General features: G+C 39.5%; 2 protein-coding genes across 2 annotated transcripts; one reads left to right on the top strand and one right to left on the bottom strand.

Annotated features, from left to right (window-relative positions):
* The first annotated feature begins 486 nt into the window (after nucleotides 1-486).
* On the top strand, nucleotides 487-1,821 carry LOC129323522 (olfactory receptor 5AS1-like). Its single transcript, XM_054970056.1, has 2 exons — nucleotides 487-1,428; nucleotides 1,777-1,821. The coding sequence occupies exons 1-2, from the start codon at nucleotides 487-489 to the stop codon at nucleotides 1,819-1,821; spliced, it is 987 nt and encodes a 328-aa protein (XP_054826031.1).
* Nucleotides 1,822-8,834: 7,013 nt separating this feature from the next.
* On the bottom strand, nucleotides 8,835-9,794 carry LOC129323521 (olfactory receptor 5AS1-like). Its single transcript, XM_054970055.1, has one exon. It carries the CDS (start codon nucleotides 9,771-9,773, stop codon nucleotides 8,835-8,837), a length of 939 nt encoding a protein of 312 aa, XP_054826030.1. The 5' UTR covers nucleotides 9,774-9,794.
* Nucleotides 9,795-12,995: the final 3,201 nt, after the last annotated feature.

The following is a 12,995-nucleotide window of genomic DNA, read 5'->3' as shown; positions in this document are numbered from 1 at the left end:
ATTGTTTTGTGTTTTTCCCCAGTGTATTTGAAGTGTTATAATTTATTAATAACATTTTAACCACCTTTCTGCCCTTCAGGGCCACCAAATCAATATTATTATATATTAATTTATAGTCCACCAGAGGCAATGTTCTTCTCTGCACTGCATATGCTAATTTCACTTTTGTTTTTGGTAAAGAAACTCAGTAGGATTTTGCAGTGCTACAGATTTTCCATTTGTATAGGAATAAATTATTGTATCCTCAAACATTAAGCACATTTAACATTAATGTAGAATACTCATGTGCCCTGGGTTTTTTTTCTTCTTGCATTTGGGAAGGACCATAAATTATCATTATAGCTTGGATGGCTTGATGATGTGTAAATCAACTCTCCTTCTTCATGTTACAGGAGGAATCTGAAGCAAAACAGCTTTTAAAGCAATTTCCCTGCTGTCCTCTCCATTCAAATCTGTTCCCCTCAGCTGCACCTGAGTTACTCCACAATGAAAGTAGAAGACATAGTCAAGGGGAATCATACTATAGTGACTGAGTTCATTCTCTTTGGTTTCACAGATCATCAAGAGATACAGGTAGTCCTCTTTGTCCTCTTCCTATCCATCTATATTGCCACTCTTGTGGCGAACATCGGCATCATCAGTCTAATCTGCATCAGTCCCTGTCTTCACACTCCAATGTACTTTTTCCTCAACAACCTGGCCTTCCTTGATCTCAGTTATTCCTCTGCCATTACTCCCAAGATGCTAGCTAATTTCTTAACAGGAAGGAAAACAATTTCGTTTGCAGGATGTATTGTGCAAATGTATTTGTTTGCTTCCTTTGCAGATGCAGAGTGCCTCTTGCTGGCTGCAATGGCGTACGACCGCTACATGGCCATTTGTAACCCGTTGCTCTACCCAGTGCTTATGTCCCGCAAGGTTTGTGCCTGGCTGGTAGCTAGCTCTTATCTCATGGGCAGCATGAGCTCATTGGTACATACTTATTATGCCTTCCGTCTTTCCTTCTGCAGTTCTAATGTCATTAACCATTTCTTCTGTGACATCCCTCCACTGTTAGCACTTTCTTGCACCAATACTCACATGAATGAAATCCTCCTCTTTGCCCTCTGTGGCTTGATACAAACAAGCACCTTCTTGGTCATCTTGATCTCTTATGCTTATATTCTTTGTACAATCCTAAGGATACAGTCTGCTGAAGGCCGCCACAAAGCTTTTTCTACATGTACTTCCCACTTGACAGCTGTTGCCTTGTATTATGGCACACTTCTCTTCACCTATTTACGGCCAAGCTCCAGCTATGCCCTGGACACAGACAAAATAATCTCAGTGTTCTATACTGTGGTGTTTCCCATGGTGAACCCTTTGATCTACAGTTTAAGGAATGAAGAAGTGAAGGATACTCTCAAGAGAATATTGCAGAGAAAAGTGGTGGCACTCAGAAGGTCTGGAGGTTGCTCTCAGTGCATTAGATAGTAAAATAGTTTCCATTTCCTGTATGACACCACTTGTAAATACGGGCTTGAAGTAATAGAACTACAACCATTATTCATCCAAAAATAGCAAGAGAAAACTATCGTTTGTTTAAATTCAGCATGTTCAGGGTGGAAGAGCTCTGATATGCATGAAGAACTACCATATGTTGAACAACTTTCCTGTTCCTTTCAATGAAGGCTGCTGAAATGTACAAAGAGAGCTTAATGCTCAAGGAATCCTTGTGTATATATACCTGAGTGCTAATGGATTTCACAACTTCAGACAATGGTGTTCCAGTTCTAGAATTCAATTGGGATAGTGGAGTTACTTATGATAAAAAAGAGGTGATAGAGTATCTTCTTGTTAAAATATAAAATCTATCAGTGGCAAGCTGAAATAGTTATCATGTAATGAAACGCCAAATCAAATGATAGAATATAGCAAATGTATTTCAACAAGTTATACAATTCAAAATTTTAATTTTTTTTTAACAAATTATATGGTATTTATGCCCTGTAAATGAAGACAGAGCTATTTGCTGGGCACTTTCAAAAGAGAATGCTAATCTAAATAGTCCGTATCTGTTAGTCATCAGGACTTGCTTTGTGTTTTTATGTCAACTGGGTTCACATTTCCCAGTATTGATTTCTGAAAGTGCCATTGTTACTATGCCATTAATAGATATTGTACAGACTTGGGGATGACTGGAATGTTCTCCATTGGGGGGAAAATCAGTATGAAAGCGAGACATTTCCAAAGGGGTCGAAAAGTTTTCTAAAAGATTCTCTAAGAGTTTCTTTTTTAGGCTTTTTGCTGGTGGTAGCAGTCCCAATTAATTAACATTTGGTGTTATTTTTGCTTTAAAATTATCCCTTTTTTCTTAATAATAGTGATGTTACGTTGTAAATCAGATTCAGCTACATTCTGACATTTCTGAGAGAAAACAAAGCTAATTCAGAGTAGGGAGAATGTTTAATCGCATTGTGCATGCTTTGTGCATATGAAGAACTCTCTGCCAGTGAGTACGGAGTCATCCCCCAACCCCTGGCTGGGACAGTACAGGGACCTGGCAACCCTGTAAACCACAATGGTCTGTGGACTCTCCTTGAGAGTTTGGGGAGTTTGTCTCCACATCACTACGTATGCATTTTCTGCAGCAAGCTCCAGTGTACCTGATAGACCTTGTAAAAGTGCAAATTGGCCTTTTTAGTAGAATGATGCTGTTTCACAAGGCTTGGTGGCTTAACTGAAGATAGATTTATTTCTATCATCTACTTCTCTGACAGTTTCTGGTCCATGCTCAAACATCTTATTTTGGAAAAAGGAATAGAAAATGACACTAATAATACACTGCTTGTCTGTATCGCAGAATGTGAGGATTCCACATCTTTGTCACTTAAAAGTAGCTCCTTAAACTGACTTACAATCAGATCTCAAAAGAGATGCCAAAGAGGGAAGATGAATGGAAAAATACAAAGGATAGTGTTGATTAATTTTTCTCCAGTTAAATATATGTATACAAGCAGGGTCCCCTGTATCCACTTCCCACACTATTATCTCTTTCCCTCCTCCTAGCAACCCCCTATATCCTCATTATTCTCTGCTTTTTTCTCTCCTTCCCACCCACCAACTAACATGACTTTTACTTACCTCCCATCTTCAACTATATGTACTATTTATTTTCTTCATTTATACCCTTTCTCCCCAATGGGGATTCAAAGCAACTTACACCATTCTCCTCTCCTGTGTGTTTTTCTCACAACAACCCTGTGCAGTATGTTAGGCTGAGAATATGCAGAAGTCTGTGAAGTCCCCAAGACACAGGGCCATGTTCCCCTGGGGAAGGGCCAGAGATGAGGCAACACACAAGAACTTTAAAGTTTGCACTTTTAATGGCTTGTCTGTTTTACACTGCTGACTCCAGCAACTAATAACCCTCAGTGACCTGGCCAGTACCTAACCCTTCACCACCATCTGCTGCTAGGGCTAGCTTTACCTGTCAGGATCCTTCCTCCAACTCCTTAGGCTGTTGTCCTGGCCACTACACCCTTCAAGCAGGGTTAACCGAAGTGTTATTCTGTCAGGATGGGTACCATGGGGAAAGCTCCTCCTGGCTTCCCTTGGTGCCAGAATGCCAATTGTTGAGGCCTTAGTGCATGTGGTGGTGGCTGCCCACCCTTCTCTCAGCCTTCAGACAGTTGTCCCCATACCTCTTCCAGCTGAAGCCTTTTATCCCTCTTTCTTTGGCCACTTCTGGTTCCTAATTCTCTGTTCTTACTCTCAAGTAAGCATTTACTGTCAAGGAAGCCCTTACACAAGAGAAATCCTATTTTTCCACTTCTCCTTCTGAGCAAGGCTTTTACCTGAAGGAGGCCTTTCCCTCTGAACTCACTTCACAGGCAGTGCACACTGGTTAGGTCTTCCCTCCAGCTGCTCCCCCCTCACTGCTGCTTCCCCACCAGGCTCTCTTCTTAGCTATGCCACTGGGCAGCTGCCCTCCTTAGGGGAGTGCTCTCACTCTAACCCTGCTCCCTCAAGGTGCCCGCTAGTGGCAGGCAAACTCCCCAGGATTTGTCACCTTGCCTGCTGACCTGCCAGTGGTCAGCAGGAGATGGCAAGCTCCCAGAGGTGGCCTGCCACCAGAAAGCACTTCAGGAATGCACACTGCACATACGCTCCCCAACAGGTGCAGCAACATAACTCCTGGAAGTGATGTCATTGCACTGGCCATGGGAATGTTCCTGTGCTTTGTTTGGGGCTGATTTGGGCCCCAAATGGGCTGAATCAGCCCCACATGGAGGAGAACATTCCAGAACATTCAGTTGCTGACATAAAAGTAGCAGTTAGCCTGCAGAGGAATTTCAAAGGGAGATTAGATAGAGAGACTGATGAATTGTAACTGATAACAAAGCTCAAGACAATGCATCCACCTGGAATGAATTGAGACAAAGGCTTCCTGGCTCATTACCAATCCTGATTTCTCCACACCCACTACCCCTCTGCATACCCCATTCTATTCAATCATGCTTGTCATTGTCATTCACCAGCTATTATCATTCGGCTTCTGTAATCACTCCACTCTCCAAGATTATCTATCTGTCTGTCTGTCTGTCCATCCTTCCCTGCCTCCAGTACTGCTCCTATGGCTATTGCCTTAAGCAGAAATTAAAATGGGAACAACCATACTTGATATCATGTCTCTGATGTTTAATTATTGCCCTGTATATTTTGCCACAGAAAGAGTAATGGAATCACAGAATCGTTTGTATCTGATAGTAATTATGTCACCTGGGCTCACATATTAGGTAATTCCATATTAGGTAGTTCCACTCTCCAAGATATAAGGACAGACGGACTCACATTCTAGCTGTATCTGAAGAAGTAAGCTGTGGCTCATGAAAGCTGATACCCTACCACAAATTTTGTTAGTCTTATGGGTCTTATAGGTGCTATTGGACTCTTGCTCTTTTCTACTGTTACAGACAGACTAACATGGCTACTCATGGTTGTTGTGGGTTTTCCGGGCTGTATTGCCGTGGTCTTGGCATTGTAGTTCCTGACGTTTCGCCAGCAGCTGTGGCTGGCATCTTCAGAGGTGTAGCACCAAAAGACAGAGATCTCTCTCTGTCCACACTGTGTGTCCACAGTGTGGACAGAGAGAGATCTCTGTCTTTTGGTGCTACACCTCTGAAGATGCCAGCCACAGCTGCTGGCGAAACGTCAGGAACTACAATGCCAAGACCACGGCAATACAGCCCAGAAAACCCACAACAACCATCGTTCTCCGGCCATGAAAGCCTTCGACAATACATGGCTACTCATCTTGATCAAATTTCACCCTCAATGTTTGCAGCTATCTCTGGGTGGGCATATAGAATGGTAATACAAGGCAATAGTGGAGCTGTAAAGGGGTGTTTTTTTTAAAAAGAGAGAGATTCTTTATTAAAGCTGCAGGAAGGTTGAAAAAAGGGAAAAGAGGAATAAATATTATCCAGTTGATATCCTTAGTTCTAAAACTTTTTCTATAAGGCTTCTCCAAGGAATCCCCTCAGAATACCCATCTTGGACATTTTTTTCAGATTGCATACAAGTAATAACAACAACAACAACATTTGATTTACATACCGCCCTTCAGGACAATGCCCACTCAGAGCAGTTTACAAAGTATGTCATTATTATCCCCACAACAAAACACCCTGTGAGGTGGGTGGGGCTGAGAGAGCTCCAGTGAGCTGTGACTAGCCCAAGGTCACCCAGCTGGCTTCAAGTGGAGGAGTGGGGAATCAAACCCGGCTCTCCAGATTAGAGTCCTGTGCTCTTAACCAGTACACCAAACTGGGTGTACACCAAACTAGGATTCTCTGAACCTGAGGATTGTTTTGTTTACTCTGGACATCCTTATGACATCCAATGTATCCATGACTAGTGAGCTTCAAGGAATGAATATGCTATACATTAGCACTTTACACTGTGGCATACTTACAAAAAATGCCAGGCACTGGAAAGCCTATCGCTGTAAATACTGTGGGCCTCTTCATGGACCGCTGCTGTCTCTCCTTTGACCACACAGTGCTCCTCCTGGGGCTACCCTTGCGCCCCTTCAGCTTCCTCCACCTCCTGCTGTTGCATTCCAGCAGCTACCTCACATCCCTACAGAAGAACTGAAAGTGTGATACAGCAGATAACAAATTTTTGAAATGGATACTTCAAATCCTATGTGTGGATTTCTGATTATTAAGTGCTCATTGCTGAAAATTATATTTCTGTTAAAAATGGAACGATGGATTGACATCAATGAGATTCCAGGTGGGAATGTATATTTATAGGTACTCCAATCCCTCCCTCAAGGTTGAAGAAGAATTCATTTAATTTTATTGTTATGCATGTTATTTATAGTCTGCCTTTCTCACTGAGACTCAAGATGGATTACACAGTGTGAGTCAGTAAAGTCACAGTCAGATACCATTCAATAAACAACATAATTGGGTGTATGCTTGGAAATTTGAAAAGCTTTAAAACGACTATGAGAATCTTAAAGACTGTAAGAAATGCTAAACAAAGCATAAGCATTTCTAAAATGACATTTTAAATATCGTATTAACTATGCAGTGAGATCATACTTTAAGCCACTCGCAGTACATAGAAGTAGAATGCATAGTCCCTATCCCTTAACTTAAGTGTCTGTGTGGATGTACACCACAGATAATAGGAATTGCAAAGGCTTCACCTATTAAAAGGTTTTCAAAATTGGTATCCCAAAGATTCCACCAATGGCTTTGAAATTAATTTGGCGAGTACACAAACAGCCAATCACTGCCTTTTTATGAGAGGTGAAATAGAATTTGAGGCAGCATGAGCTTTTGATCAGTGTTCTAGCACAATAGCACATGCACAAAGGAGAAAAAAAGTAGTCAATGGTGATGAAAGCACCTGAAATCCTCTTTTAAAAATTGCTTTTATTGGTGCATTTGGACATCTCAGTGCAAACTAAAAACCACAGAAAAGCTCATGTTGGGTGCTGCATGCAGAAGATGAATTGTCATTGCGACTTGGCAAAACAAAGCAGAAATGGCCTGGATTAGATTGAAAGAGAACGACATAACTCAGTAAGCTTCATGGCTGAGTAGAAATTTAAGCCCAGGTCTCCCAATGCTAGTTTGACACTCCAAGTACTGTACCAAACTGGTACAGGGCTAATGCTTTGCCCAGCTGACAGCACTAGTTTTTAGTACAAGTAGTTATAAAACATTATCCATAATGAACTAACATCTTGTTTTATTATGACAAACCAGTTTCAAAATGCAGTAAGTATTATATACAGTAGGTTACAGTGATCTCTTCATATGGCTGGAAGTTTAGGATTAAAAAAACAAGCTGGTTATTAAAAATAATAATAGGAATGGACATGCAAATCAAATATTGTGAAATATGAGTAAGCAGATGGATTTTCTGCAATTGTGTTGCAGGTTTTTATGTGTCTGGAGTTATTACTTTATACAAATATACCAGTCATTGTCTATATTATGAAATAACGCATGGCACAGAAAGTAACAGAATAGTTTAAAATGCTATTAAAAATTACAAATTACCTTGGCTTGAATCATTAAGGGAAAAGTAAACAAAAATGTACATTTCACAGTGCAGATTAGAAAGGTCCTGCAATAAATAATGACAAAGAGGGACTTATACTTTAATTGGTCCTTAACAGACAGAAAAAAACCTAACCTACACCCCACAGGAGACCACCAACCAGATCATAATAGAAAGACAGGGAAGGAAAGTATATGTCCATCATATAACAGAATAAATTATTTTTAATACATTAGAAGAGAGAGGAACATGTCTTCTTTTCAGACTTTGAATGTGAGTTGAACATGTTTGATTGTTAGTGATCCATTACACAGCTTAAAAGAGTCCAGTCAAAGCAATATTTTTTAAGCTGAGCCAGTGAATAAAAGGAATATCTTATGGTGCCAGCAACACCTAACATGTTTCAGATTCAAACTTGGATTGGGTTTGCTGGAGATAAGTAGTCACACAAGCCCATTTTTTTACTGCAGAGTCTGTTCAGATTATTTCTTCCATCAGGCCCAAACCTCATTAGGAGGAATGCATGGTTGCCGTGTAAACTCTCTCTTTACATGCTGTATTCGCTGACCACAGACTTTTGATTAAAAGTTCTTTTCCAAGTGAGGCCCAGAGCACATGTTACAATGAGTTTGTAGCTGAAGCCAGCTTCCATCTCTCCTCCCCATTTCTTCCTAGTAACTTGTATTTATTTTTAAAGCATATTGAGCTTACATTTTTGCTGTCCTTCTTTACTTCATTGGTTGCTGCTTAAATGAGAATGGGTAAATCTGAGCACAATGACAGCATGTCATGCATATTCTTTAACTAAAATTTATGAGGGGGCTGTAACTCAATACATGAACACAAGAAGCGGTTTATGTTGAATCAGACCCTTGGCCTATCAGAGTCAGTGCTATCTGCTCAAACTGGCAGCCGCTCTCCAGGATGTCAGGCAGAGGCCATTTATATCATCTACAGCCTGATCCTTACTGTAGATTCTGGGGACCGAAGCTGGGACTTTCTGCATACACAGCAGGTGCTCTACCACTGATCTAAGGCCCCTCCCCTGAGAAAGGCAGTTGAGCCTTGCATGGAATTATGTAGCAGCAGGGAATGAATATACCAAAGAGAAAATGTCATTCATCCAAGTAACAACCAAGTACATTAGGGTGAAATCATACAGAAAGTGACCTTTGGTATTCAGTCACTAAGCAATATGAAGCTGGCGCACAACTTCCAAACACACAAGAGACAACTAATGCACTGGGAGACTGCCTCTCTGTTCCTCATCACTAACCGCAGCACAGATTTCTTTCCAATGTCCTCTTCAAGGCATCCTTCACATCTTTATTTCTCAGACTGTAGATTAAAGGGTTCACCATTGGAAACACAACAGTATAAAACACAGAGATTATTTTGTCTGTGTCCAGGGCATAACTTGAACTAGGACGTAGATACATGAAAAGAAGGGTGCCATAGAAAAGGGCAACAGCTGTCAAGTGGGAGGTGCAAGTTGAAAAGGCTTTGTGGCGACCTTCAGCAGACCGTATCCTTAGGATTGTGCAAAGGATACAAAAATAAGAGACAAGGATAACTAAAAAAGTGCTAATTTGTATTGAGCCACATAGAGCAAAGAGTAGGGTTTCATTGATATGAATGTTGGAGCAGGAGATAGCTAATAATGGAGGGATGTCACAGAAGAAGTGATTGATGACATTAGAACTGCAGAAGGAAAGACGGAATGTAAAGCAAGTATGCACCAGTGAGCTCATGCTGCCTGTGAAATAGGAACCTACTACTAGGCAGATGCAGAGCTTACGGGACATGAGAGCATGATAGAGCAGTGGATTACAAATGGCCATGTAACGGTCATATGCCATGGCAGCCAGCAGGAGGCACTCTGCATCAGCAAAGGAAGCAAACAAATACATCTGTACAATGCAGCCACTGAATGATATAGTCTTCTTCTCAGCTAAGAAATTGGCCAGCATCTTGGGAGTAATGGCAGAAGAATAACTAAGATCTAAGAATGCCAGGTTATTCAGGAAAAAGTACATTGGAGTGTGAAGGCAGGGATTGATCCAGATTAGCACGAAGATGCCAATGTTCCCCACCAGAGTGGCAATATAGATGGCTAGAAAAAGCACAAAGAGGGCAGCCTTTATGTCTTGACGGTCTGTGAAGCCAAAGAGAATGAACTCAGTCACTGTAGTGTGGTTGCCCTTGGCCATTTCTTTTGGGTCTCTTCTCTTTGACTCTGGATAAGTGGCAGCTGTAGAAGTCAGCTTCAAATAAATTGTTTTAGAAAATGTTTTTCTCTGTCTCTTCTTTGAAACCTGAAGAAAGAGAGTAAATATACTTCACCCTACGTATAAATACATTACTCTGGTCTCTTAATTAATTTGTAATTGATACAAGCCTTCAGAGTGCTCCTTTTCAATTTCTGCTTCTTTTAATTTTTCCAGTATGAAGTCCAGCATCACTTATTAATATTTTTATGCTTTTGCATTTTGATAGTTTTATTTGGCTCATTGGAAACTAAAGTGTACCCTAGCCAATGACCTATCTACTCTTCCTAATACCCTTGCCAGCAAAATTCAGCATCCCTGTCAACTTTAAAAAGATGAAACAATTTAGCCTCTACCTAGTCACCATCAATTTATTCATTATTAAAGCAAAGTCAAGAAAATCAGCATGGTTATATTAATAGTTATATTAATAGTATATTAATAGTTATATTAATAGTATATGCTTAAGAGTAAAATTGTAAGATAATTGTTATGCCATACTTATACGGTAAATGCTTAAATGTCATGCTTAAATGGATTTCAGCTTTTATTAATCTTTGTAGTGTATAAATTCTGATTTTAGGGTTTTTGGGGGGGTGGTAATTCGTTGGAAATGATTTAAGAAATGAATGGTCTCAGGTACCAAGAGTTTGTGAGATAGGAGCAGAAGGGCCTGTCTACATGGTTTTGGAATGGCCAGCCCTATATTTCTGCCTTCCTGTCCAGTTCTGTGCTGCTGCTTGCACAGACTATAGGTAGACTATAGGTAGAACAATTCCATGTCAACTGATGATGACATTAAATTTGACTTGGACGGCATTATCTTTTTCTGTTTTTTAAATCTTCTGAACATGCAGAGTCAATGCATTTTATTCTGCCTCCTTCCTTGAATTCCTTCAGGATTGCTTTGAAGTATGGATGGTACGCCAATTTCTCAACTTTGTTAGGTTACTAAATTCATTAAATCTCTCTCTGTGTCTGATCGTGTGTGTATGATGCATACTGCCTTAACAGAACTTTCTAAAATAGTCCCCATTCTTCACCAAATTGAGCTTTCTGAAGATATATGGGACATATTGAGAGACTCCAGAATGTTTTCACTTATTGCTTATGTAGCGTGTTTGCATTTGCCCAGCACTCTGACATAACACATTGAATAGGGCTCCATTTAAATTAAAAAGCATTTCTCAGTATTAATGTTCAACTGGACCAAAATCACACACAAGAAAAATTGTTTGTTTCTTTGCTTGAAAATGAAAGTTTCCTTTTCTAACTCTTCTCACCCCTTCTCAAACATTTATCTTAAAATCTTTTCTTGATATGCATGCTTCCTCGTGAGTCAGTAATATAATATTTCGTGGGTTTTGCTCCTTACTAAGCATGTAATCCCATGCTAATTTATTTAGAAGTAAATCTCATTGAATTTATTGAAACTTACTTCTGAGTATACATGCATAAGGTTGACTTGTTACTCTAAAGTCTTTTTTTATACCAACTCTGAGAAAATTAGTTCTTTTTTTTAAAAAAAATGTACATGGTTATGTTGTCCAAAAGTAAAAATTATGAAACATTTATTTTTGTGGAAGAAAGGATAGAAAAATATTGCAATTACATTACATTTTGTGGAATGAATTTTAATATGATCCATTATTTATTTTATAATTTATTGATCCTTAATAACCTACGGCTAGAAAAAGAAAAAATAAAGCAGAAAAAAGTTTGATCCAGTGCCTATAATCTGACAAAATAAGATAGCATGCTCCCTCACTTGGGTCAACAAGATCTTAGTCTGAAACTCCAAACTTTATATCACCCTGGGTAGCTGCTGCTAAACAATAGTGATTACCCACCCCCATTTCTTTTTCTTTCTTTCTTTCTTTCTTTCTTTCTTTCTTTCTTTCTTTCTTTCTTTCTTTCTTTCTTTCTTTCTTTCTTTCTTTCTTTCTTTCTTTCTTTCTTTCTTTCTTTCTGCAAACCTGTGGCATTTCTCAGGCTTATAGAAAGATCTGTCTTGTCTGTTCCTGGCCATAATCTCTGGATTTAAGCATCCACAGACGAGGTCACATTGCGAATTAGATATATTAATATGATCAGATAAAAATTAACATATATTTAAAATAGTATCCTTGCTGAAGTCATCATGTTCAAGTATTTCAAAGATTTATTGGGCAAGAATTAGAGTCGCATCAGCCTGTTTCTGGGAAGTTAAGGTCTACAAATCAGATAGGCTTGGAATGGCTGGTGGTGGTATTAACAGTCATGCCTTGCATTCTTGTAGGGTTTTTTTTTAGCATTCATAGAATTTCATAGGCATTATTTCTTCAAACATCCCTATAAGATAGGTCAGTGTATTATTATTGTACAGATATCAGATATAGGAGAATGCTAAGGCTGAGAGATAGGGGCTGCCCTAAGAACACATATTAAGTTCATGGAAAGTCAAAAATTGAGCCTGAAGGTTTCCCACTTCATACTCTTAGCCACTACAGGGTGATGTTGACACTGTGTTCAGTTTGGTACATTATCAACAGCTTTATTTTATAGGCTTGGTACATGCCTGCATTATTTTAAGCCAGAATGTTATAATGGCTAGAGCATCAGATTAGGACACAGATTCAAATGTATGCTAAGCCCTGAAAGTTTATTGAATGATAGGCCAGCCCCCACCCCTCACCTCAAGGTTGTTATAAAAATAAAATGGAAGTGAACAAATGAACACTGTCCTGACTCTGAGCTCCTTGGTGGAAGGGTGAGATAAAAATGAATTACATGCAGTGCAATCTTCTGCTTACTCAGAAAGAAGTCTTACTAAATTAGACAGGAATACCCTGTCTAATAAGTATCTTCAGGAATCAGAATTGCAGCCTTAAAAAGTCATGTTAATGAAGGAGTCCTTTGTTGGTGAATCTTAAATATATTCAACTCACCAGGTACATTATATATTGGGACAAGGGGATTTTCTCTCCTTAACTCCTCAAGAGTGCCTTTTCTAGGGGACTGTGAAGGCACAGTGTTGCTTATACTCCACAGTCTCTTTGTTTCTCTTTACCATAGATACTGCTGCTATATACTCCAGTACTTGATACTCAGATGGTAAAAAGTATATCTGCAGATTAATACACAGAAACAGTCAGAACTGCTGAACAATACAAAAATGCAGCTGGT

Source organism: Eublepharis macularius, chromosome 2 (genome assembly GCF_028583425.1).
Source record: "Eublepharis macularius isolate TG4126 chromosome 2, MPM_Emac_v1.0, whole genome shotgun sequence".
In the NCBI taxonomy this organism is placed as follows: Eukaryota; Metazoa; Chordata; class Lepidosauria; order Squamata; family Eublepharidae; genus Eublepharis; species Eublepharis macularius.
This window is presented reverse-complemented; position numbering and strand designations above follow the sequence as displayed.

Bases quoted from the DNA above. Each gene is read 5' to 3' on its own strand.
- LOC129323522 (XM_054970056.1), top strand. From the start codon at position 487: ATGAAAGTAGAAGACATAGTCAAGGGGAATCATACTATAGTGACTGAG. The intron at 1,429-1,776 runs GTGGCACTCAGA...TTCCAGTTCTAG, and splicing joins GAATATTGCAGAGAAAAGTG to AATTCAATTGGGATAGTGGA.
- LOC129323521 (XM_054970055.1), bottom strand. From the start codon at position 9,773: ATGGCCAAGGGCAACCACACTACAGTGACTGAGTTCATTCTCTTTGGC.